General features: G+C 38.3%; 1 protein-coding gene across 13 annotated transcripts in view; it reads right to left on the reverse strand.

The window, feature by feature from the left end:
- MAGI2 (membrane associated guanylate kinase, WW and PDZ domain containing 2) overlaps nt 1-27475 on the reverse strand; it is a 708943-nt gene that overhangs the window by 14839 nt on the left and 666629 nt on the right. For 9 of the 13 annotated variants that reach the window (XM_014255224.2, XM_088054941.1, XM_005526021.3 and 6 more), the window contains 3 exons: nt 26955-27195; nt 25605-25748; nt 8065-8203 (listed from right to left, as the gene is read on the reverse strand). In XM_014255224.2, coding sequence (XP_014110699.2) covers nt 8065-8203; nt 25605-25748; nt 26955-27195 — 524 coding nt within the window. Of the gene's footprint in view, nt 1-2142; nt 2232-8064; nt 8204-25604; nt 25749-26954; nt 27196-27475 lie in introns of all 13 variants that reach the window. The other 4 variants (XM_088054945.1, XM_088054943.1, XM_088054938.1 and 1 more) reach the window with 3 other exon arrangements.

Below are 27475 nucleotides of genomic sequence, written 5' to 3' on the forward strand. Positions count from 1 at the left end.
CATTCTAATAGAACTAGAAAAATCAGTTCGTAGCAGACTGCAAACTGAAGACTTCTGAAGGATATACCTATATTCAACCAATAACCTCACAGTATGAGCTCCCATTTTTAATCTATTTTTTTCAAATATAAGTGCAATGGTCACTAATAAGGGTTACCAAACCCGTGGTGCAAGGAAGCACAGGCATTTATCACTTGATCTGGAGGTACCTTTCAAACTGCCTGCATCTCTCCTGTGCTATATCTAAGTTCAAGTAAGCCTGCTGATCATTTTCCAGAAGTGATTATTTATACAAAAGGGAAAAATTCCTTGGGGTGAGATGAGATCTTATAACAGACTGCTCTATGATGTTATGGTAGTGCTTCTCCTAAGGCATACTAGAATGGACAATTTATCTGCTCTGCATCAGGAAATTTGACTCCTTTCTCAGTGCTCTAATGAATGGTAGCACAGCCACATCAAAACGGGCTTGTTATGAAAATTTTTCCCCTCCAAACTCTTTCATTAAAAACACCTGAAATTGAGATATTTTATAGTAAACATATTTTTATTTGACATGACACTGCTTTTTTATCAATCAAGTACTTCAGTTTTGGTGTTGACCAGAACTAAAACTCTTTTCATTTTCTGGATACACAGAAAAAAATTCTGTTGCAATGTTTCCTGCCAAATAAATGAGAGCCATTCACAGCTGGGTGACTCTGCAAAATAAACTTTAGCTATATTTATAGAATATTTACATTTCTACTTATTTCAGGAAAGAGACTTATTTCCTTTGTAGGTTTTCCAATAGGAGGAAAAATAAAGATGATGCCCAGAAAGTTGAGGTTATAAATACGTAGAGCTTGCATTGGAACTGCAGTTCATTGAGCTGAACACTGGGACTTGTAAAATGGCCTTAATGCCTGCCTGGATATCTAACCTCTCTGAGCTATGGTTAACGAAGAGGTAATGTGATAATACAGGGAATGATGGAATTAACATTTCTATATGATGTAGGAACTTTGTGGCTAGGGAGTCCCTGATGGTGACATACACACCTGAAATAGATGGGAACATTTCCAATTAGCCCCCACTCTGCAGAGTCCAGTTCTGCAGCAGCAAAGCAAAATGGATGTGTTTGTGTTCAAAAAAATCTTATTTATAGACACAGACTGGAAATAAGCTCTCAATGGAAACACATTGTTTAGATTACTGGATCTGCATGCACAAGAGTGGTAACTTAAGCCCAGTTTAGTGCCTGGTTGTTGGGGGCAGGAATTCTGTGAGCATCACACTGGAGGAGCTGCTTGAATCTCAAAGGCTGGAAGACATCTCTGGGTATCTTTCCCTTTCTATTTCCAGTCTGTCTCCTTCAATGTGTGAGACTGTCCTTATAATTGTAGCAAATGCACTACATTGTGCAAAGTCAGCAGCAGACAGACCTGAATGCATTTGGACACTGCTGTGTTTTCTGTGATGACAGCAATCAATAGATTGGAAAATAGAAAAAAAATAAGTTTTTCTTTTCCTTTGCTTTCCAGGTATCACATCTGAGCCGTGACTCTGTATTACAAATTACGTGTATCTGAACAGTCTGTGCAGTTGGATCTGATTCTATGAAGGAAATTGCTTGAAATCAAGAGCAAAGAGCTTTGTGTAAATTTAGCATAACCACAGGGTTTAATAAATGAGTATTGCCTTACAGCACATTTCAAAATGTGTTCAATTTTACATTTGTTATTTATTCAAGACGCTGCACATAAATATTATTTGAGATCAGCACTTAACTTCCACCTTCATATTGTTAATATTTTTGCAAGCCAAGTGCCATAAAGAGGAGGGAAATTTTGGCTTAAACTCAAAGATCTTCTACCTGAAAAGTCATATTCAGAAGATAAAATTTTGTCATGAGAAAAAATGGATATAAAGCAGACCTTTTCACTAGCAGCAGTGTAACATGCAAAACTCAATATTTAGGATATTAAAATACATTTGTAGAATGCATAGCTGCTTTGATGTCTTGGATAATCAGTTATGAAAGAAAAACCATAGGAATTATTAAGTGAGCTAACATGTAAGAAAAAGTTGGAAAATACTCTATTAACAGTTATGAGAAACAAAATGTATTAGAAAGATAATATACATGCAGAGTTTACAAACCGTGTCTTTAGGGTGGCCCAATAAGTAGAAATATGGGGACCCATGCTTGTCACTTTTCATGCACATGGAGAGACTGGAAGGTACCATTCCTAAAGGAAGGGGAGGAACAGCCTAGGACCAATCATTAGAATTAACAGAACCAGTGACATACAGACATTTTATTATTGTTAGAGCAGAGAATTCTTAGTAAGTTTAGAACAACTGAGTGAAAAGCTTATATGTAACAGGAAAGAAGTATTTCTGTAAAGATAAGACAAATAAGCATGCTGTAAGTCTAAATATTAGTAGATTATTGAAACTACTGTACATATATATTCAGGACATAGATTCACCTGGTCTATGGATATGGAGTACATCTTGAGGTGCTTCCTGAAGGAGTCATAACAAATCAAAAGCAAAGGGTTTAATGCATTTAAGAACCGTGCCAATTTATTTGTATGAAAAATCCTTGTATTGGTATCAACTCTGACATTTTTGGGTTTTTTTTGCTGGGGTAGTGCTGAAGCAGGAGATGAGACTTTCTTCAAGACCCTTCAAAAATGACTTATTGCTAAGTAACTTGTTGCTTTTATCTCTTAACCAGCAATTTGCATACACTGAAACTTTAATCTTCCTTAAACAGCCATACTGAATCTAAATCCTTGTTCTGTAAAACCTTCTATGTGTAATGGGCCCATGGGGTGAGCTGTGTACACAATTTGGCACTGTGTGAAGAAACAGAGATTCCAAAAACACCCAATGCAACCCCAGGACATGTATGCTAATAAAGCCAAGAAAAGCAGGGGAAGAGAGGGAAAGGGACCATCATTGTGTAGGTCCATAAAGCACCAGCCATCACCACACAATGCAGATCCCTTGCTCTTCAAACCTCAGTGATTCCAGTTCCCACAGCTCTGTGTATCTGTTAGTACCACAGTGTGACCTAGAATGCTCAGGACCAGATCCAGATGTCCAAGATAGGGCAACGGAAACATTGTCCAAATTCTCCATGTAAATGGGCTGGAGTTTCTAAAACTTATAACTTCCTGCAGGAGCTCTTAAGCAACTTAAAAATAAGTGAAACTTGATAGAAATCTTATATCAAACCTGACAGATGATTTTGTAGTCCTAAAAGTAGGAAGAGAAACAAATTAATTTATTCCAGATGCTCCTTACAGGTGAAATTCAATTTCTACCAGACAGAAAGCAATGGGGGCAGGGGGTTATGGCTTGCTGGAGGGATGGAGTCCACCTATAGGTGCTAACCTGCCTCAGCCTTCTCCACCTTTCCACCCTGTTGGCAGTCATTTGATTATAAGACTCATTGCTTTCAGAAACTTCTATGAATTTACATATTTTAATGTAGTGTGAGTAATAAAATCTCCAGTCAGGAAAGGCCAGGAGCAGTAAGCCAGAAAAAACAAGCTGCCAGGACTTCTGGGACTAAGAGTGAAACACCACAGTCTTTCCTAGGGAACTTCCTCTAAAGACGTCTAGAGAAAAGACTAGGTGTTGCCACAAAAAAATGTAGTTTTCTGGGGCTGATCAATCGTTAGAGGTAACTTGCTTCTTGCAGAACTCACAGCTCAATAGAGAGACTGATTTGTCAGCTTTACTTCCTCTTGAACTTCACCATTTTGGGATTTTGTGAACAGTTTTCCTGCATTTTGCCTTTAAGGATGATGCTTCATCCCAGTGTTTGGCTATGCAAAGTACTTGTCCTTCTCGTGGTGTTTCTACAGCTATGGCTAAAGCCTGGATTACATGAGCATCTGTAACGAGGCTTCCACAGTGTGAACAGATAGATTTTTAGAACTGCTGCACACCCAGTAGCTCCTGCTGAAGTCAGTAACCCCTTAGCTAGGTGTACACACAGGAAATTAGGCAGCCACTGCAATGAATGCCTTGATCTGTCCCTTTATTCAAATTGTTTTCAATGCTGGTGGGGGAAGTGCTCAGTTCTGGAGTGATGACTCTGGGCTTTGTGTTCTGTGACATGAATGAAACCTCACACTCTCTGCAGCCAGACTTCCCAGGCATTAAGTACTTTTTGGGATCAGGATTCCCAGCAGTACTTCTAGTCTTTCTTGCACATTAATATGATTTCTTAGTATGACTTAGTTCTCTGGAGAACTCAGCTGGCAGACTATTTCCTATGAAACATGATGCTGATGTTCTTTGGGTTTGGATGAGCTGTGATAATTCACCTCCTGTGGCAGCACAGTTCCTCAGGCTATCCTTATTCTCAGCAAACATGTTCTGAGATGCTGGGTGATAAAACACCTGTTTCCAACACTTCTTTTGTTGCACCCTGCTGTGAAATCAGCTATTGTTTTGAAGCATTAATCATATCTGAGCTCCTTTGCTTACATTCTGATGGTAGTGTGCACTACAAGGGGATTTCTGCCTCTGAAATAGTCTGTGATTTTTGGCATTTGTTTTCAAGCAAAATCAGCAGCCAGAATGGAAGTAAATGGTGGATTTGCAGCACATGATTTCTTATCCTAGGTTTGAACAGTGCTTCAGCTCAGCCAGAATTTTCCAAGATTGGAAATGGACAGATTTCCAGGCAGTATAAACTGACATAACTCATTCAGGACATTTACACCCTCAAAGCAGCTTTGTTCTTGCTTTCTTCACTAGGCGCTTTCTTCTTTTCAGTGCACATTCTTTTCTTTCACAAATCACTTTCTTATTACTGATGAATTTTCCTTAACACAGCTTTTACTGGTGTCAATCACATCATCATTTGGACACTGACATTTCTTGCACTTAAGTACGTACCACCATACTTTGTACTAGCAGAAACATTGCACTGGAGTTTAAAACACAAGGAAAGTCAAGAAGCTGAAGACTGAAGACAGAAAGCTGATAGTCCTGGCTGGCTGGTTTAGGTAGCTCTAGATAAATGTTCTCCTTTTTACTGCTGTGAATCTGAGTGTTTCTGCTGTTGGAAAGGTCTTTAATCATAGCATTACTAAACCTGACTTGGGAAGTCCCTGGCCATTTTGCCTGTCAGGGACTGAGAGACAATATCCAGGAGAGGACTCTGGTGCCTTTGTGCTATTGTTCTGTTTATCCCAAGGCTTCTTCTGCACACCACCACTGCAGTCCCAATACTCTGTCCTCCAGCCCTGCATTTTTATACTCAACTAAGTACTATTTCCCACTGATGCTCTCCACATCTGGACCCTGATGAGTATAAGAAATATTTCTGACATGTACTTGCTTAAAAAAAAAACCCTGATTATTTCAGGAAAAAGAACTCCAATTAGTCTCATTACATCTCAGCTGTGGAATTCTGGTTGAAGGAAAAGGGAGCTACTAAATACTGACTAGTTTATCTGCTGTCCTCAGGACCACTTTGTCTTCAAGCCTACTGTCACAATCTTCCCTGCATTCAGTTTTACATTATTTGGAAAAGATGTTTCTGGGGTTCTCTGACAGATGTTCTTCGCAGCATGATGACTTAACCTTGAGATTTGGCCTCCTTGAGATGTGGCCTCCCATTTTAATTGGTTCTGTTAATTTCTGATTTAACTTCCTAGGCAGGCTGCTGTTGGAATTTAGGTGCACCTTCTGCTTCTTCTTAGACTACTTCTTACACCTTTGGCAAATGGCCTAGGGAGGACTTAAATTATTTCAGTCAATTTCAAAAGGCGTCTTATTTTGCTTCCATTCTGCCTCCAGACTGGATACAATTCTAACACTTCTCTGCCTGCATAAAGCACAGACGAAGAACTGCAGATGTGCAGATGTTTTCCTTTGCTGTGATGCTTTCTGCAGGTTGTATGTACACTATGAAGTAACTCCTGAACACTTTTACTCTTTTTTCAGTGCAGTACGAAAAAGGGGCTTTCAAGCACAGCTACTTAGTCCTCCTCCTGTATGGAGCTGTGAGCTGGAGATGCAGCTTGGAAAATGGTCTGATTAAACAGCACTTCCTGGTAGCAACTTTTATTTCTCAGTAATCTGCATTTATAAACAACTAATGCTAAGTATTCCAAATGCCTTCCCAAATGGCGACCTTGGCTTTAAACAACACTGTGAAGTCACCTTGTTGCTTTCTGTTAGCACTAAAAGCTGTGTCTGGATTTCTACTAGTTTATATGTATTTTCTACTCATCATCTTCTGTAGAAGGGAAGACTTGTGCACATTTTGGGAGATTTGTTTTCCTAATTCAATGATACTTACATGGAAATTGTTGTTTTTTTTCTTTTTTTTTTTTTTGTTTTGTTTGTTTGTTTAAATTTATTTTTTAAAATTTTTTTATTTTTATTTTCTACAGGAATAATGTAAAATTTTATAAGGTTATATAAATAATTGAAATTTATTTTGGATTTAAGTGCCGTTTGGAACTGGGACATTAAGAAATTCAGATCTGAAACAGGTCTGAACCGCAGCTGATTCTTTGCTCCTCATAGCCTCCTGGACCTTCCTTAGATCAAATTGTTTTCTGAGGAACCAGAGAACTGGTGGTATATAGTTCTGCTGTTTGAGAAGGATTACTACCACTATATCAGTCCTGGACATTTGTTTGTTCTTTCATTAAAAATGATGCACCTCTCCCCATAAAACAGTTTTGGAGGTGACCTGAATTTCTGTTGGAGGTCTCTCTGAAAGGATTGCACACTAGTTAAAATTGATATTCAATATCTTAGTATCATTTTATCAGAGCCCCTGAAAGCCATTTCTGCTTTGCTTCTACTCACCAAAAGTATAAATCATTAATTTTATTACCAGATGGGTGGGTTATGGCCCATCTTTTCTGCCTTTATTCAGAAGCTCTTGAAAGTTGTAAAAAATGCAGCATACACTGTCCTGAGTATTGGCTTAGCCATAGAATTAGCTCTAGTTTAGAGAAGAAAACAGTGCAATTACCATGTGTATTGACAGGTGGGAAAGAACTGACTTTCACTGCAGCTGACTTTGACAGAGGTATTGAATTTATGTTGGCAACAAAGGCTCACCTGAACCTATAGTTTAGCCTAAGTATTCGAATTTTTATGTGATTGTAATTTCTGATTCTAATGGGAAAGCATCCTGGAACTTCAAAACTAAAAGAGTTTAATAGAGTTTTGGACTTCCTAGCATAAAGAAGTTAAGGAATTTTCATTAAAAAAATAGCCCTTCTCCTAAGAGATTTAAGGCCCAGAGGTGCACATCATAGAACTTACATAAATATAGGAAATTGTTACACCATGCTATAAAGTAAGCCCTGATTTAAGTTTTCAAAAAAACTCTTTGTCTTTGAAATTACCTTCAGATAATTTATTTTTATTTTTTTGTCATTTCAGTTATGAAATAAGGTTTCTATATTGTCTGAATGACTCACACTTTTTGAAATACTTAAAATGTCCCAGAAGTCCCTCTGAAACAAAATATAAGAAGAATAGATCCTGTTTTCTCACCACAATGAGCAAAATCTCATGTTTTAAATTCAGAATTGGCTTCTAATTGATCAGCCCTGTATTTTATCAGAGAGAATACAATGGGTGAAGTAGTCAAAGAAAGGAGTACATTCTTGATAATCCTTAGTTTCAGCCTGAGCCACTCAATTGCATGGCAACAAGATCATCTGCTGTGACTCGAAATGTGCAGAGAAGTACCAATAAGGAAGAAATTCCAATAAAGGAAGAAAAGGAGAGTTTATGGACAAATCAGCAACTCCCAGCACACTCAGAGATGTCCCCTCAGAGGTTTGTAGTGCTTCCTCAAATGCACATCTTAAAAACCACTGCCTGTGTCGGGAGGGCAGCAGATGACAGAGACGTACACACATGTGAGTATGTCCACCTCTACACAGGTAAGCACTTACAATACTTAATGTGCTCCAAGAAATTATAATATATAAATATCTGCAACTGCTACTTAAGTCAAAAGCAATATTATTAATTTATATAGAGTCATGCACATATCAAAATGTAAAGATGAAAACCCACCATATTCTGGGACCTGGCCTGTTCCACGTTTCAACAACAGTCGCACTCTCCTGCCACCAGACTTGATTAGCTCTATTGCTCTGGCATGTGTCATGTCCCTTGTGCTTTCTCCATTGATTTCAATTATTTGATCTCCTACCTGTCAGGTAAGAAGAATATTGAGTCAGACAGAATTGCAGTGAAATGAGTGTTTCAGGAAGAGACATATTCAATGGATCACAGGTTACTTGAATGACAGACAGACACATCAAGGTAAATTTGTTCCTGTCTATGTGAGGAATATTACTGGCAGATCAAATAACCTCCAAAGTGGATTCTGAATATGGTGTATCAAATGCTGCTTGTCTTCTGCTGAAATCAGCGTAATGCCTTTGTAACTTGCTCACATCTTCTGTGTGTAAGAGGCTTTATTGAATTGCTTGATATGGTGGAATCACTGGAACATTATCTGTACTACTCTGTAACATGCAGTTTTGTGTGAGCCTGAGAACTTTGTCCCACTTGCTGTTTTCATAGGGAAAAGAGGTTCAAAGCACAAATATAAATTCCCATCATTTGAATTTCCAAACCTTGGTAGTAAAGTTTCACACCAAATTATGAGTCGTTATGAAGCACACTATTAAACAAAGGAAGGTTAGTGCTATGACACAGGACAAGGAGGTTTGCTGGAGTTCAAAGAGCATGCTTTGAACTATTTACCACAGGATCTTTTTGCTGGGAGTAAGCACAGCCTGTGGCTGAACTGTCTAGTTAGAGCAGCTGACTCCAGGGTTCTGATTATGGATTTGTGCCACTCACCTCCTGGCCAGCTTTCCAGTCAGAGTTGGCTTCATTATTGTTTTTCTGCTCTATTTCTACAGCAGTTAAATGTGCCACTGATGTCTGCATCTCCCATCCACCATTATTTCCCTGACTTTGCTTCCAGCCTGCATGTTTTGGTTTTGGCTGGCTTTCCACGTGGAAACCTTCTCCTTTGGTAGGGGACCAGCTGCCTTCTGCTGTGCCTCGTCAGTGCAGCAGAGAGCACATGCAGGGAGCAGCGCTGCACAGCCTGTTGAGATACCCCTTTGAGAGAGCCTTGAGCAAGCAACACAGCGAGGTGACACATGAGCCTCCTGTTGGCAGCACCACAGCCTTTGGAATTCGTGTCTTGCAGAAGCCTCCCAGCCCCCTTGGAAGGACAGCCTTAGTGACACCCAGAAGGAGGGATGATCTCCTGGTTCTGGTAGAGGCGCAGGTTCAGGTGATGGGCAGCCAAGAGTAGGGCATGAGGGTGAGAGCTGAGTGGGTCAGCACACTCATTTGTCAGTGCCAGAGGAGCACATTAGTTCAGCAGGATCTTACCTGCCTCAGCGTGTGCCTACAGCTTCCTCATGACACTACAACAACAATGCCTACACATCCTAGAGCGGAGATTATACAGACTTCAAGGTGACGTGCACTTTCTTTCCCTCTTATATGACTATCTTAACAAAACCAGCTCTTAGCTGGCCTTGGACATTGAAATATCTTCTGTTTTGTATGTTTTCTTTGCTACAATTGTGCTTCTGTCAGCTTAAAGTGTAATCCTTCAGAGGTTTTCCTTCTTTCCTGAGTTTGAAATATAGTATTTACCAAATAAATGTGCACAATATGAAATGTCAACACAATTCCTAACATCAAAGAAAATTGGGAAAGATGTCAAGAAGTTACCTAGTCCTCACTCTTGCTCAGAGACAGAATGCTAATAGAAGTACTGTGGCAGTGTATCTCAATAGGAATTAATAGAATTCATACTTTGTCGATAGGAGCTGCATCCTCCCAGGATCCTGTATGCGATCTGTGCCAGTACTTTGCATAACTAAAAAGCCATTGATCCAAATAAAACCTATTAGCCTTGCTATCACACTTTGTAAATGCTGCAGAATTAACAGTGGGGGAAAAAATATCAGAATTTTTTTTTTGCAGGATTATTTTTGCAGTGCAAATTTTTTTCCTGAGCCAATTTTCTCTCTTATAAAAAATCATTTGGTTGTACCATTCAGTGCAAAATCTGAAATATTTCTGATGGTCTTCAGGCCACACTGACAAACAAAACAGGTGCTCTCTGTCTCATGGTGAGATCTCCCCCAGGTCTGGCCATACAGGGCTCTCTGCATCCCCCTGACTTTTGGAGAATGCAGTTGGTGCATACACTTGGAGCAAAAAGATAAAATCTGTGTTACCACTACTGTAATACAGACAGAAGACAGATTTGTAGCATCTCCATAAGGGTATTAGTTAGGTCAAATACAGACAAAATTCAATGATTTTGGGAAAACCTCCTTCTAAATGTCATGAAACAATTAAACCTCATAGGAATCCTGTAAAAGTGAAGTCATATTTTCAGAAGGCTTAAGGACAGCTCTTTTTTTTTGTGCTACATTGCCTGGGTAGACCATATTTTGCAGAAGGTATTTAAAATGTTCTTGTTAGCATGTCATGAGAGATTAGATCAAATGAAAGAGGTGTTTTTTAACACTCCTTGATGAATACCTTTTAAAATTAGTACTGAAAGCTGCATAGAGAATGTACAGTCCTTCAAATAAAATCTTCTGCACACCAGAGCAGAAAGACAGAAAGATTTTAATACAGAGTTTAATATGTAAAAAGGTTAAGTTAATGTCACATTTTCCCCTAGCTGTTTGCCTTCATTCTGTTTTCACTGGTCACTATGCAGGAACTATCTTTGTATTACTGTAACCTTTTCTGTATTTCTGTGAATTTGAATTTTTTTTTCTTTGTAGCCAGCACATAGCTCATTTGGTATTTTCTTTCATTATAAAATATTGTAGTTGATTTGATATTTTCTTTTCTTATAAAATGTTATGTGCAAATAACTTGAGAAAGCTTAAAAAAAAAAGGCTAGCATCTTGGTTATGTGGCTGAAGGAGGGGAGAGAAACAAGTTTGCAAAGTTAGGCACTCTGAAATCTACATCAAAAAGGGTGAGACCAGAGGTATAATGAACAGTTGCAGGAGCAGTGGGTTAATTGTGTTCCCTGCTTTTGTGTCTTGTGGCTGACTGATGTACAGATGAATTATACTGTCTTTGCAGCACAACCCTAGCTCTGATTAGATGAGAAAGCAAGGAAGAGAAATGTTGTCAACACTCTTCAAGAAAAGCTTCAATTAGACTTTACACTCGTGTCTGGAAATTCATATGAAAGAGAAAAACTTGGCTGAGGAGTGCTTCCTCATGTGTCAGTAAGGTACAGTTCTTGTTTTTTTCCTGCAGTTAAACCTTGATAACCTTCCCTTTCTTTCCCTCCATGATGTAGATTTTCTTATGGCTGATATGGGAGGAAAGCCTGATGTATGTTTTCTCTTTGTCCAGGCATTCAAACATGCTTTCTCCCTCAACTTTTCTACTGTGGAATAATTTTTTAGATTTGTGGAGTTATTTCCATCTTTTCTAAATCCAGTGATTTTCAAAGAGGATCTTATATATACCCACATATTGAGGATACACCAAGGTGAGGCCAGAGGTAATTGCAAGCATAAAATCAGTGTCTGCTACATGGGATCCTCATTTATCTTTTTAGGATTAAATATTGATTCCTGTAGTTTATGCCACACAGCATTTCTCTGCACTTCTCTTCTGGATCCTTCCATGTCTATTTACAGCGTCCAAACTGGAGATATTATGAAGGTGGGGGGAGGGGGGGGGTAGGTAGAACAGATAAAAATGATAACATTCTTTCAACATTTACCAATAATGTTCACAGAACAAATTTTTTGACTTTTTGTAATATATCAGATTTGCACCCCATGGTCAGTTTGGATTCTGAACAGTTATCTCACATTTTAGATTGGGCACCTGATTTCTCTGTGCACAACTGAGCACTCTGCACCTTGGTGAATTTTATCAGGTTAATTGCTTTAGTACAAAATTTTTATTATGAAGCAGTCTGTTTCTCGAAGACTTTTTAAACTCCCTATGGATAGTGGCATATGGGCATCAGCAAATTTTATTTTGTTATTTAACAGTAGGTCTCCAATTATTAATGGAATATTGAACTGAGTTGGTTTCATCCCAGATGCCTCAGAACCACACTTGTAATTACTGTTAAGGAGCAAATCATTCAGAGCAGCCTTTGAGAGGAATTATTGTCAGTAACCATGTTACAAGAGATTCCACCTAGAGCCTTTTTTCCTCAACCTTTTTATGTGAATTTCATAGAAGCTAGTGTTGAAAAATGAAAGGAAGATTGTACATTCTCCTCCCCCTTTTCCCACTTAGAAATAAGAGTGAAAATCAGACACAAAAAAGGAAAAATAGACTGGTGTTACAAGATTTGCTTTCCACAATTCATGCCAATGAACTTTCTCCACTTTTTGATAACTTGTAACAAATTATTTCTGAGGACAAAAGGGAAATTTCTTTATTTGACTTTAAAAATAGGATATATGTTTTGCTTTCTCTAACTTTCTTGTCCTCCATGAATTCTTAGACATAATTACTAAAAGTCTATAAATTTACCTTAGTTATTAAGCATACACAAACATCAGCAAGTTCTGCAAACTTGAATCTAAGTATGCTTTAAGCAGTTTCTCCTGATTCTGATTTATACTAATTTCTCTTTATGTTTCTTCTGAACATCTCAATGGAGACTGATACAAAGAAAACGGAATATTTCAGCCATCTCCACAGTCTCATCAGGCAGTAGATCTCTTTTTTTCCAGTTCTTCATGTTTCTTTAAAGACTTTCTTGAAGATGTACCCTTTCCCAGTCCCAACAGGCAAGCCCTGCATGAGGGACACTCCCCAGATTGGCATCAGCTCTGGATTTTACCCTTCCTGGCGGTCTTCAGCAAAGACTGCAAAGCTGGACTGATCTACCTCTATGTCCTCCAGATGTTCTCAGCAGCTTAAGGGTGAAGTGTGCTGGCAAGACAGCCTGGGAAGCTTGCCTGGCTGCTGCCTGAGCTGTATTTATTCTGAAGAAATGTGCTCTTTGCAGCTAAGAATCTGGAAAATTTATACACATTGATTTTGCATTGTGATTCTTCCTGAAGGATATGACCATTGCTGAATTTCCATGCTGTTTGGGATAAATACCTACCCAAACCCACTGGTTCTTCTCCTAACCCAAAGCCACTTGGTAAGCAGAATGCTCCTCTATTATCTTCTTACAATGTGCAAGCACAAAGTAAACATTGAATGCTTCAACCACTTAATGTTTTGAGATTTGAATATTAATGATATAAATGTAATTATGAAAGTAGTTTGTGTGTATGAAAAGTGTTTCTTTTAAAAAAATCTGTTTCAGTTCAAGTTAATTCAGATGCTCCATCCATGTGTAAGAGCAACTGAGCTATAAAATTGGGCAACATGTTTTCTGGCAATAATGAGAAGGCAATATTCCTAAGGAATGTTTAAGTGATATCACTATCACTATTGATAGGTTAATTAGAAAGAAAATGGTAAAGCTTCTCCAAATCGTTAGAATAAAGTGCCTCAAGTACATGTGGGTTTATCTGCAGAGCCTTTGTTCTGTCCATATTTTAAAGCAATTATTACTTGTCTTGTTAAAACCAAGCTGACCATACACACAGAATTTCAGAAACAGGGTGAACCAGAAGGGAAACACATATAGCTTTTATGTACTAAAGAGGTTTTTCCTTGCTTGAGTGTGCTTTTAAATGATGGATGAGAGCCTTGTGTATGTTAGCCTCTGTTGGCATGTAAGGAGCAGTCTCTAAGCAGGTGTATGGTTCCCTGTTGCATGAAATTTAATTAATTGTGTATGCACATTTTCAGTCTATGTTAAATCTAATGATAAAAGCAGCCTCAAATGATTTGTGTGAAGGGCATTCCTATCTGTCATTTTATTAATGCATTTTATAATTAAATCTCAGGAAAGAGACTAATCACATTTCATTCTTTTTATATGGGCATTCTATTTTTATAACTGAAACACTTTGACATGTTATTTGTTGTGGTTGTTATTGTCAATTGGTCCAAAAGGCTGAAAAATTGTCTATACTTGGAGACCAAAAGCAACTCCAGAGTACCTGTTTTGGTGAATTTCCAAGTCAAGCTCTAGCACTTATCCACAGGCTGGATAAGTGCTGTGCAAATTTCCTCACAGCAGAGGATCTGTACTGCCTGGAAATCCCAGGTGTAATATATAGCTTGAGCAAAGCTATAGGGTTTTGGTAATCTTGGACTCCCTGCAGTGCATTTTAGGTATGTGAGCTGGGATGTCTCAGCAGGGGACACGGTATTTCTCTTTGGGGGGATTACAATAACATGTCCCCTGCTACTTTTGAACCAACCACATAAAAGTTTGGAGTGGAAAAGTCTTCTTTTCTGTGGCCAACCAGCTATTTAAGCAGGTGCAGCTTCTTATCCCTGGAAAGGCCAGGCCTTTTTTCCCACAGAGAGACAGTCTTGACTCCTGCCCAAAAGAAGGGGGAAAGAGGGGACACAGGACATGGTGCAGAGCAAGAAAAGGCCTTCACACCACTCCTCAGCAGGAGCTCTAGCTTTTTTCTTTTCACTTTTTCACCTTTTCCTGAGAGAGAGAAACAGTAGTGATATTTGAGAAAGAGAGCTTGGAAAGAGAAAATGTGCTTGTCTGATTGCAAAGAATGGGGAGTGCAAGAGGGAAAAATGGAGTTTTCAGTTGTGAGGGCTGAAAAGACAGCATTTCTGGTACTACAGTATACTTGATGCCTTTTGCAACATTGCTGCAAAATAATCCATGTATATGTGAAATAAAGCTGTCAAAGATAAAAGGAAAATGCATTGTCCTACTGTATTTGATACACTATTACTTTTTTAAAACTGAGGTGGGATAGCTCATTGTAGCATAATGCGATATTAATAACATGTACCTCACCATTACAATCAAGGATGGGAAGCTATGAAAAGGAAGAAGAAAACTTTCTGGTATTTTCTTGATGGTCTCAGGCAGTTCTCATCAGGCAAAAGCAAAGCAAATTCAAGCTGATTTTATAGATCCTACAGATCAGCAGCAAAAGAGGAGCAAACAAACTCCAACAATATAAAGATGAAACCACAAAAAGATTTTGAGGAGTAAAAATGTGGAAATGTAAGATCTAAGAAGATATTTTCAAGCGTACCAGAGGCATGGAGTCTATCAGATCTCAAAAGATAGTTTGGGCACAAGGTAGAAAAGACTTCAGAAAGCAGATTAATTCTTTGCCTCAATGTTCACTGAAGAGGAGGGCAGCAAAACTCCTGCAGAGGGTCTGCTCACTGCAGGGCTGAGTGAGGAACTGACTCCAACAGCAGGGTCAGCGGCAAAGATTTTATAACAGACTGATGAAACGGGTAGTGAGAAACCACCAGAAGCAGATGACTTTTATCCTCAGTTCTAAAGGAATTTGGATATGAAGCTGTTCAGCTAGTAGCTATAGGATATAATCTACTGCTTAAATCAGTAAATTGCTGAATTTCAAAGGAATGGGAAGTGGCAAGTGTGACACCAGTCTTTAAGAACGGTCTTGGAAAGTAACCAAGTGAGTCTCATGTTCAATTGAGCAGATGGAAGGAAGCAATAAGGATGGTGAGGCTTAGCTGGCACAAGGATAATGATGATGTAGTGGGAAAGGGTCAGTGTGGCTATTGTAGAGGGAAGCCATTCCTCACAGATCTATTGCAGGTCACTGGAGCTCTCAATGACTATATAGATTAATGTGATCTGGTTAGCATAGTGACATTTGCAGAAAGCTTTTAATACTAAAGTCTTCAATAGAGGCTCTGCTGTGGGATGAAAAAGAATAGGGTCTTCTAGGCAGGAGATTAAATTCTAGGAAAAAAATGCTTTAAATAAGTGGTCAATTTTCACAATCAAAAGTCTTTACCACAGAGATTATTCTGCTCTGCATACTTGCAAATGGTCTGGGGATGAAGTGATAAGATTTGCAGACAGCACATTACCATGCTGTATTGTCATATCTAAACTTAAAAGCCTAAAAAAAGATGGCACAATCCTGTGTGCTAAAGCAGCATGTGAAATCCAGCGGTGCTGAAAGCGAAGCATCAAGTATAGTACATGTGGAAAATTACTGACTTCATCATCTAAATCAGCCATCACCCCTGAAAAGACAGATCCCACAGTTCTTGTGCTGAGCTCACTAAGCTGAAAATGTCAGCACTGCCAAAAACCCAAACAGAATACCAACTGTTAGGGGGAAAGTGGAGAATAAAGGAGAAGTCATTGCTGTGTCATTTAGGAGCACCAATATCCTGAAAACTGCAAATTGTTCTGGTGCTTGCACCTCCAAATGAATGTGATGCATTGAGTAATGGTTTGGAGGAGGCCAATGAGGCTGGTCAGGGGTAAAGAACAGCTGCCTTTTGATGAAAGATGGAATAGAATGGTAAAGTTCTGTGGGAAAAAGTCGATATGATGTAGATGAATAGAATAGAGAATATGGAAAATGATGAAGTAAGGTTTTTTGTATTGTAACTACAAACAAATAAAAAAGGATTTTTCTTCCAAACAATGCAGGCACTTAGACTTGGAATCCATTATATCTGGAATGTCTAAGCATGAATACATTCAAATAAATGGTTAAAAATAGTCCTGGCACTGAGTCCTAGCATATAAAAATCTATAAGCTTCTGACTGACAGGGTCTTAGATATTATATGCAGTGAAGAATTATTTCATACTTTTCCTTTTCCAAGCACCTGTTACTTGTTTTTTCTGGAATGAGGATTCTAGGCTGGTATGGAGGCAATGGGCCTCATATCTCTCCTTTTATCTTCAGAGATGATCTTTCCCAGCTCCCACTTGTGATTTGGGCAAACACAGAAGAGAAGCCTATGTCACTCCTGTTGCTGGATGAAGTGTTTTAGTTATCAGAGCAGCATCATGTGGTTTGCTCATTTTTTTCCTAACACTTGATTCTTAATTTTTCAGTTAGGGTTAATTAATTTTTTAGACCTGAAAACCTTCATAAATAGTCCATAAATCTCAGATTTAAATACAATGCCTGCCTGTCAACTAAGTATTTTAGTCTTAAAATTTAATACTAAACTATTTTTATTGAGATTATTAACTTTTTTTTTTTCCCACAGCTGGCTTGAAAGATTTTGCTACCAGGCATAGAGTTAGAAGGATGCTTTGAGTGTGTCAAACTGGATACATTTTTGCAAGAAGGATGTTAATTAAGCATGTTAGAGGAATACTTCTCCTTACCCTTCTGCAAACAAATTCTAATAAACACACACGGATTTTTGGAGAAATGCTGAATAATAGTTCACCTATAGTTAATTCACTCTTGATTTATTAAGCTTTCATACTGTCAAAATATATTCAGGATCCCTGAGGGACTCAGTTTGCATTTCTTTGTTGTGCAGACAGTAGAATGTTGATCAGCTTTATGTCTGCATGTCAATATATTCTTTCTTGAGTTCTGCCAATTACACTAACCCAGCACTGAGCTCCTCTTGCCACAGGCTGCCATCCGGCTCATGCGCTTGAGTATCCCAGCTGAATTCTCTGAGTTCAGATCAATCACACCGAGTCTCACTACGAGCGAGGTTGGACAGTGATGTATGTAGTAGGGAACTGGAGAGTGAGTTAGATTACCCCAAAGGGACATGCAGTTCGATGGAAAGCATAGCTAACATCTTCCTGTACTGTTCAGATGGATCACAAATCACAGAATAAATGGATGGGACTAAGAATATCTTTGTCTTCTTGTTCCATTGCAATGACAGTGTTGACATTCACTGAATGCTTTTTATGAAGGTAAGATTTATATTACTGCATAAAGTAAGCCAGGTATGCTGCAGGTTTTAAGAGTAAGTGCTACTTATGTAGAAAAAATGGGCTACTTAACTGGCATGAAGCACCCTGTGGGCATTTGTCTTCCAGATGTGTGCACAAAACCTTAGTCAAGCTGCTGCTGGTGGAGCACTGTATGCTCCTGGGGTGTACTTCTGCCCCGGATGTGTAGGATTATTCCATATATTAGTGACTTCTCTGTGCGGTTTCTGACAACCTTCTCAAGCTCTCACACACATCAAGGATTCAGCAGATGAATCCCTACTGTGCCAGCACACCATGTGGAGAAAACCTCTCTGGCTCCTAGGACCTATCACTGCTCCTCCTATTTTTGTGTTTGCTGTGATTAGAGTAAACTTGCAAAGAGGCTTCCCACCAGCAATATCCACTTTCCTCCAATATTCTGAACATAAGACTACACTGCTTTTTAGGACCTGGAGAACCTGAGGATTTTTATGAGTCACTCGGAAGTATGTCAGTCTTGTGCTTTCTTTTCAATCTAAAACAGGATTCCAAAGTATGCTGTATCAGAAATTAAAGATTAAACTGGTAAATCCTTCACTCATTTTTAGATACTGGGATTGCCTTAAATGTTTGTAAAAACTCATGACTGATCAAGCTATTCCTGCATTCTTCCTATTTCCTTGCTGCAGCTTTCTTGATTGGATAAAGAAATGGCTGTATCTGCCACCTACTCTCTTACTGTGTGATAACTGTTTCTCTCTATTTTTAATGCTTTTTGCTCTAATCACCCTCAAGCTGAGCTGAGCTACTTGCTAACTGTACTTACTGATTGCAACCTTAGGTAAGGTTAGACTGCAGGAAATCATCCTTTAATGTGGGACTAATCACTGATGGAGCATCCCAAATAGATGCTCTGTTCTTCATTAACAAGAAATCTCAAGAGACACTCTACACGAGTGAGGAGTAAATGCAGATTGTGGGGTCTACATGGAAAAGTGCTTTCAAGGATTTCCATTTACTGTAGGATAAGAAATTTTACATTCCCCCTTTTAAGCTTTGATTTGATGGTCACTGACAGAAAACAATCAATCCTGTTGATGAGTGCTTTTTCATATTTACCCATTTTCCATATTCCTTTAGCAACAGGACTACAAACAGCTGAGACAACCCTGCAAAGACTTTGTTCTAGATGGACTGAAGAAACACAACAACAATCAGAATCACTAATGTTAGAAGGTTCCTATGTATGAAACTACAGGAACTGCACGTGGTTTCTGGTACAAAATTTGGTTGTGCAATAGGAATCTAACAATATGGTCAATATGGTATGTGGTAGTCCAGGCATTTCTGTTGGATTTTCTCATCTCTGAGATGCAAGACAACAGCAACTGAAAAATAATTTTAAAAAAGAATGAAGATATTTTGCATATGTTAATATGGACTTAAAAAACTGTGTCTATGGAAGCTGTATTATATCCAAGCTTCAGAAAGGGAATGATTCCTTGTTTGGTGGAAACAGAACAAATCTACTAAAACAAATTACAAACTAATCTACTAAGAACCTAAAAATCAAGGGCTGCAAAAATGGGATACAGTGATTAAGTGACTAGATGAACACCAAGCTAAACGTGTGCAACACCTAGCAATAAAGAAAGATGAAATGAAAAAAACACCATGATGAAACAAGAGAGAGACTTCTATTTTGCATGGCATAAAAGACTTTCCAAACATTGTAGGGTTTTAATTAACTCATCTCTGACTATCTATTCACTGAATCCAGAACAACTTAAGTGATTTCAGAGTGCCCTGGCTTGAGGTGTTTGGAAACGTCATATTCTGAGGAGACAGGTTTATATTACCTTGTTAAACTCCACAGTTGTACAGCATTTAGAGAGCCCAGATGCCTACATATCACCTGCTCCTTTGAAAAGCCTGAAGAGTCCTAATGGTAACAATTTTATTCTGTGAGACATAGTCAGCTATAGCCAACTATTACATGCCACTCTACTGCTCAGAAGCCTGGACTCCAGACTTTTCAAAGGGGACTTAAAGTTATTTCTCCTATGGCTCAAGAGAGGGCTTTAATATCAGATTATGAGTTTGATAGGAGGTCTGTAACTCTTTTGCAAATGTGATTTAGGATGCATACAAAGGGAAAAATACCGGTTTTGAATGTTGCTGAATGGTCATACATGGGTTTTGACAGCAGTTTTAAATGTAATATTTATGTCCTCCATGATTTAAAACTTTAGTTCTGTTTCCTTCCAAATAAGAGACAGACACCCCCTTTCTGCCTGCCTTTTCTGACCCTTGGCTCTTGAATATCCAACTCTCCCCTTTTGCTAGAAATAATTCTCGGTGTGGGTGGATGAATGTTTCTGAATAACCACAAATAAGGCTAGTGTGAACCTTATTATTATGGGAAATTATTAAATACATGAACTCTGCTGTTTTGCAGAATGCCATGAAGCTGCCCACAGCATAGATTGGTTACTGGTGTGAGCATCACTGCACTGCTCACTTGGCAAGCTGGAACAACCAAGCAAGGCCACACAGACTCTTATGCAACAACACAGAAGCTCATAATTGACACTACAGGAACCTCCTGTCCATTGTGCCTGGTTTTATCTCCAGCTGTGTACCACTGAAAGAAAAAGAGGGATGCAAACCACAGAAATGCAACAAACAGGAAAAAAGACTGAAGAGTCTAAGCAGAAATGTGGAGCATGAAAGATAAAGAATTCTGCTGTGCCTGGATTTCAGATGTCTGTCCTGCCAAAATATAAGAAAAATATACAATAAAATAAGAAAAATAATGTAGTATAAGGAGATATAAGGAAGCTGGGGATAGGGCTAAATGGTGCATTAAGACTGAGAAAAATGAGTTGACAAGACAATGATGAAACTAGAGATGTCAGAGATGAGATACATGGCTTTTGTAGAAGATGTGGAAAAAAGGATGTAACTCACATATGTACACTGCCTATAAAAAAAGCACATTTCACCCTCATTCTTCAAGAATTTCTTGTTATTCTGGACCTTTGCAGCCCTCAGCCACAAGCTCTTTGTTTGACACTGGTTTCAATAAACATGCTGGCTGCTGGAGATATCATTCAAGGCAATAAGAGATCGGTTGATCATATCTCATGTCTAGCAAACACTATGACCATGTTTAACAATTCCCCTGAGAGCAGAAAGGAACTTATCCCTTCCTTCTAAGACAGAAAGGGATAGAGATCTGCAAACAGAACTCTACCAATCATCGTCCTCTGCACGAGGAAAGAATAAAATATGAGTTAGCATGAACCTTATTTACATGGACCTGTAAAATTGTTTCCAGTAGTGTCTGAATCTTCAAAGGCTGTGGGGACTGTGCTCCACAGTGTTTGTGTTGTGCTCCTCATCTCTGGTGACAGTTTCAACTCAATATGACTGTCACTGATGTGTGTGTGCCGTGTTCTTGCCCTACTCTGGGACTTGGGCCTTGTGGCTTTATTCTTAATATTGCCATCACCAACTAGTTTCAGTGTTTTTCCCTGATGTTAGGATTGCTTGAGAAATGGAATCCTGAGTGCTGAGATGTCTGCCAGTCTGGGAAAAGATAACAAAGGCACAAATAGTTGCCCAAATTTTTTCATGGTTATTTTAATACATCTTTGTCTTATGGAGCACAGACATACATAGATAGGTTTTTCAGAAGTCACCATTATAGCTTGCTCTCTGCTCAACTGTCAGAGTTAAGTCAGTTAGATACATTTTATATATCTATATATCTATAATGTATAATGTATATCTATATATCTATATATTTATATATCTACAATGTAGAATTTATAATGTATGTATCTATATATCTATAATGTATCAGTAGATACATTTTATATATCTATATGAAATACACTGTCAGTATTTAATTCCAGTGTAGTAATGAGGTTTTCCCTTACAGCAGTCTCCTGTGAGGAGCTGCCATATATCTTATCTATAAACTGCAGCAAAATCTTGCCACAGTAAATTGTGGTGTATGACCTGACGTGATTTTATACAAATCTGCACTTACAGCTCTGGGTCTCCAGCACTGGTTGAGAATAGTTTAACAGCCACATGGGCAGAAGATACATGCAAAGAATTAGTTTCCTGTAGACCTCTGGGTCCTTTGATGGGCATTTCCTTCCCATGTCTAATGATAGATGAACCCAAGTCAAACTAAGATATATGCTTGGGCTTTCTGCAGAGTCTGTGGGCTCAAATAAAAGCTTCAGTGCATGTGAAGGTGCCGTGACTAAGTGTAAGAAGACCATGAAAATTTTAAACCTGATTCTATGGGAATAATTTGTTGAACCTCAAGACTTAATGCAGTGTCTATCTAGGCTGGCAGAAAGTGATCCCCAAGTAGAAGAGCAATATGATCAGAAAACTGATGAACTCTGTATAACATCAGCTCACTGCTCTTCCACCTTTCCAGTTCTCAGGACAATTCTGCAGAAAATCAAAGTAGAAAGCTTCATCTGTAATGAAGTGGAATAATGGATGCAATAATGGAATAATGATGCAATAATGATTGGAAATGGTGATGTGATAACGAACTTCATAAAACCTTTTTCTTTCTTACATCAATCCAGACAGTTTTGGCAGGGCCAGTGGAAGATCATCACTTCTTGGGCCTGTTCTATGAGTCTGTTCTTTGTCTGGTCACAAGTCTCACTGAAGTTCATAGAAACCTGAAGATCAAACTGAAATTTTCACTAAGGATGTCCTGATTTTGATGTCACTTTCTTCATCTTGTTTTATCATTGCTTTCTTATTCAGTTTCACTTTGCTATTACTGCCACGTTTTACTCCTTCCATACTTACCTTCCTCAATAATGGACCTACTTTTTTTTCTTTTACAAGAGATAGCTCCATTCCAGCTCTTTATTTACATCTGTTTTCCTGTAATTACAGCTTTTACTTTAATATACTCTGAATCTGTAATTCCTAACACTTTTACATGTGTTTAGACCTTAGAATCTTTTGAATGTATGGTGGTGGACTCTCATATTTTTTAACACATGTCCAAGTGTAATATAGTTGATGGGACTCATTCCATCACTGTAGTTTTGCAGTGCCCACTAATAGAGTAAACCTACAGACTGACTTCCCTACCTGGAGCTGTTTTCAGTTTGAGATTTCATTTCTTCAATTATACAGTTTTATAAAACTACTACTACAGTTTCAGCTCTATTACTTTAAGGTAACTATTTTATTTATTTCTCTAAAATAGGGCGCTTTGTATCAATATGAATGACTCTCAGGTTATACATAGATTGCAAATAATATGTTAGTTATGGAATATGTTTTGCTTATTACATATAAGTGCTCTACAGGTAGCATGTTTCATTATGTGATCTATTTTTTGCAACAATTTAGCTGGTTTTATTTTTCTTTTCTTGGTTTCATGAGTGGGAATAGGGCTGGAGTTATGTGGATTATTTCTTTTTATAACCATGTCTGCACCGTGTGCTATCTGCTTCAATGTTTCTCTGTAGAGCTTCAGTTAAATTACAGAAGGCTGTTCAAGAAGGAGGAAACAGCAAGAAAAACAATAATGAAGGCAAGTAGGTCATCAGAAGAGCTCTTAGCTGGAAAGGATTCTGATAAGATCCTACCACAAAAGCATGGTTTGCTTTCCTTGGTGCTGAAAGCCTAGGACCAGAGAATCATGTCTTTAATGACAATGGTACATAAAGCAAGAAGCACTGTCCTGATTTTTGCATGTTTTGCTGTAGAGATGCACCTGTGAAACAGAGAGATACAGAGATGCAACAACCAGCCAAAAAGTGTGAATGAACCTGCACTGTTAACAGCTGATGTAAACTTGGAAAGGATATGTGGGTACAGAACTCTGCTTCCTTTGCCCACCTTCCTATGTAATATATTTCTTTCAACATTTTTTTTTGTTTGTTTCTATTTTTTCCATCTTTATTTTGAAGCTCTTTCTTGAGCTTCTGCTGTCCATCAGTCACAGGTCACTGAATAGAAAAACCTTTAAAGTTCCAAACCCATTAAAATGTCTGTGAGGCAGGAGAATAAAAGAGTAGACTCAGTGACAAGCATGCATGTAGAACTGATTCCAAAGAATTGTGCTTTTAAAAGGGAGAAAAAACCCCAGTTACAGCTATCTGGTCAGAATAACACTTGGCTATATGTTGTGGCTACTACAATGAAAAAGCTTTAAACCAAGTTATTACAGAAACTATATTAGCAGTATTCATTAAAGCAAACAGAACTTTTCCTAAAGCAATTGAAAAAAACCCCTCATATTCATGTTAAATACTTTCTATATTTTGGCTATTCACAGAGTGAATAGTCTAACTTCATTCCTTACTACTAGTTTGTTTAAATGATGCACAGGATTTAATGTTAATTTTCTACCTAATATGGGTTGTTATTTGAAATGAACCCTCTTTAAAAGTGTTCTTTTATTTTTTTCTGCATTCTTAGCCATATGTTTCCAAATACGTAATTCCAGAGCTTATTAAAAGCACAGCTTTTTCTCCATCTTTAATCACATTATAGCTACTAAGGTACATCTTGCATATGGCTTCTCATTAAGAGCAACTGACAATGACAATGACAATACTAAAACAAAGGAAAAAAGGAAGACCAGAGAAGATACTCTTAAGCTAAAGTTCTAGCTGCAGCATGAAATCACCTATATTTCACACAAAAAATGCAGTGTGAGTTAACTCAATTACCAGTTGCCTGCCTGACTGCCCCACTGGTTTTCCTGACACGGGCTGCTTCTGCCACCACTGCCAGTGCCAGGGGATTGCACTCCATGAGACAACTGAGGACTAACTGAACTTTTAAATTCTACCAAGTGGCCAAGTTAAGAGTCATTTGAAGCACAGCAAAACCCCTGAGCTACATGCAGAGAGACAGTGCTCTTTCAGTAAGACATCAAATTTGATAAGATTGTTTACACTGTGAAACAATATGTGTAACAACCATGACATTTGTAAAATCTGTTCTTACCACTGTACAGAAAACAAATTTCACTGCCCATCTTTGAAATTAAATATTGGTTGAACATGACTGCACTAATTAGATACATAAACAACTTTTTATGGCAACTCTCGGTAGTCTTGCCTACGTTCTTTCCTTCTCCTTTTTGTGTATTCACAATTCTGCGAAGTATCAGCAGGCCTGGATGAGTTTATACCTTGTCTTTGCCACAACTGGACAGATTAAATGTCTCTACTTTTGATTAGGTTATTTTTCCTATATAGACCATGTGTTTGCTTTTTTTTTAAATCATGATCCCTACAAAGAAGATTAAGATCAAGAAACAAATTTAGCAAACACTACAAAGGTGATTTGCTTAAATTAGTATAATAACACAGATGAGGTCTTAGGTTTCGTAGTTATCTAATACATGCCATACAGTGATCCCTTTGCTTTTGTGATTAGAGACACAAATGTTAATTCTATTATTATCTAAGAAACATCAAACTTTGTCTGAGATTTTTAAGTTGCTTAGATAAGAGTGAAAATAATAATGACAAAAATTTAGAACACAGTAAAAGCTGTTACCAGTCAGTAGTAACACATTTATTTGTGAAGAAACTACAGGTATCTACTATATGTATCAACTAATATCTTGAAATCCTATGGAATGAGTTTATTTTGTGAGAATACTTGGCATTATTTCTTTAAAACCTGATCAGAGGTGAACAAAAGCTTTCTCTTTGACCCCATCACCAAACATATGTGTAAATGTTGAAAAAAAAGTCACAATGCATTTTACTCACCCTCATCCTTCCGTTTCTTATTGCTGGTCCATCTTCTGCTAACCTCAACACATACAAATCCATTTTGTACTCCCTTCCTCCTCGAATACTAAACCCAAACCCTTTGGCTCCTTTCTCCAAATCAACGGTGAAATAATCAAAGTCCTGTACAGACAAATACAAGATGGAAGACAATTATGGACAAATATAGACATTGTGGCATGCATTCAGGAAAATTTTAAAATAGATCTCTTCAAAAATGTATCAATCCACTTGATATAAGCAAAGGTGCATAGAGGGGTCTGTAAGGGAAATTGAAATGTAGCTTCTGATCCATTGTTAGCAAGATCCATGGGAGAAGAAGAAAACAAAGAGCAAACTTGGGTTGTGCATCTACTGATTAGAGAATTAAACTAGAGATGCTGGGAAACAACCAACCCAAGCATCTCTCTAGATGCTAAGAAGCATCTTATAAGATATGCACACGGGGATAGAGATTTTCTACTTAGAAACTGAAATGCACAATATTTTCATAGGGTTCTTTGGATCCCATTTAGGAATTTCAGTATTTTTCTTGATACAGGTCTGCTTTTGAAAATATGGATGTACAAACCACCTATTCATGGTTCCAGCATAAAATGTTCAGAAGTTTACAGTCTCCTATTTGATACTTTTTGACCTCTGTTCTTCCTGCCTTTATGTAAGGAGAAAGGAAGGTTTTTTCCAAAGTCTGAACTTTGAGCTAAATCCTCAACCTTCAAAACTGTCAGTAAATATCTGTCATCAGAGGAGTCTTGTCCAAGGTACCATAACTCTTCATCTAACTCATCATCTCTTTGAATTTGTCAGATCATGCTTGATGTCAAAGAAACTAGTTGCATGGGCTAGTTTCTATTCATCCAGACTATTACCAACAGAAATTTAATTTTATCAGTCAGGATTTTCATTCCTTTATTTATTTATTCCAATTAGATAAAATCTTAATTTTCAAGAATGCTGTAGAAATGCATTCTGACCTAAGTATACCCACTGTTTGATGACTGTGTGCCAAGAATGAAAAAATTGATCCTCTGATGAAAAAGCTCTTTATGTTAGAATTTTCATTTCAACTCTCCAGTACCTTAAAATTGGCATTTATTTAACATTGCTGTCACACAATTATAAATGTAATGTTAATTTACAGATCACACAGTTATGCATTAATATTAATGGTTTGGAAGTAATTTCCTCTACAAAGAAATAGTAACTCAGAGTAAAACCCTTTAATGTGTCCCTTCCACAGTGGCATCCTCCTTTTACCAGCACCCATGACCTGTCCCTACAGACCCTGTGCCTGCTGTGCAAGAGAGCCCTGGGTGTGTGTGCCTGTACCTGGGGCTGCCTGTACTCGGCCAGGGGGTACTGCCTGGTGTCGGGGGAGTGCTGCCTGTAGTCCATCAGGGGGGGCTGCCTGTAGTCCAGCGGTGGGGGCTGCTGGTAATCCATCACCGGGGGGTGCCGGTAGTCCAGCGGGGGCTGCCGGTAGTCCGTGGAGGATTGCCTGTAGTCTGTAAACGGGGGTTGCCGGATATCAGGCTTCACATCCTGCCGGGCTTTTACTTCTGACCTGTAACTGAGGAAAGCACGATGGCTTAGTTTCAGAGTAGCAAGGCATTAAGAATATGTGTTGCATGCAATACTGAGGACTGAAAGCGTGCCTGGCTGCAAAATTGCACGGAACAAATTTACACAGAGAAGCAAATCTCTCAAGGGTACATAGTCGAGGCACCCAAAAACAGTGAGCGCTTTTTGAAACATGGGCATAAGCAATTTTCCCCTAGGTCTTACTATGAAATCTTCCAGCTTGTATCAGTGAGATCAGAATTAGACTCAAAGGGACAGGAATAGAAAAA

This window comes from Pseudopodoces humilis, chromosome 5, assembly GCF_049639895.1.
Source record: "Pseudopodoces humilis isolate 2021_Gansu_Grassland_sample_001 chromosome 5, ASM4963989v1, whole genome shotgun sequence".
Taxonomy (NCBI): domain Eukaryota; kingdom Metazoa; phylum Chordata; class Aves; order Passeriformes; family Paridae; genus Pseudopodoces; species Pseudopodoces humilis.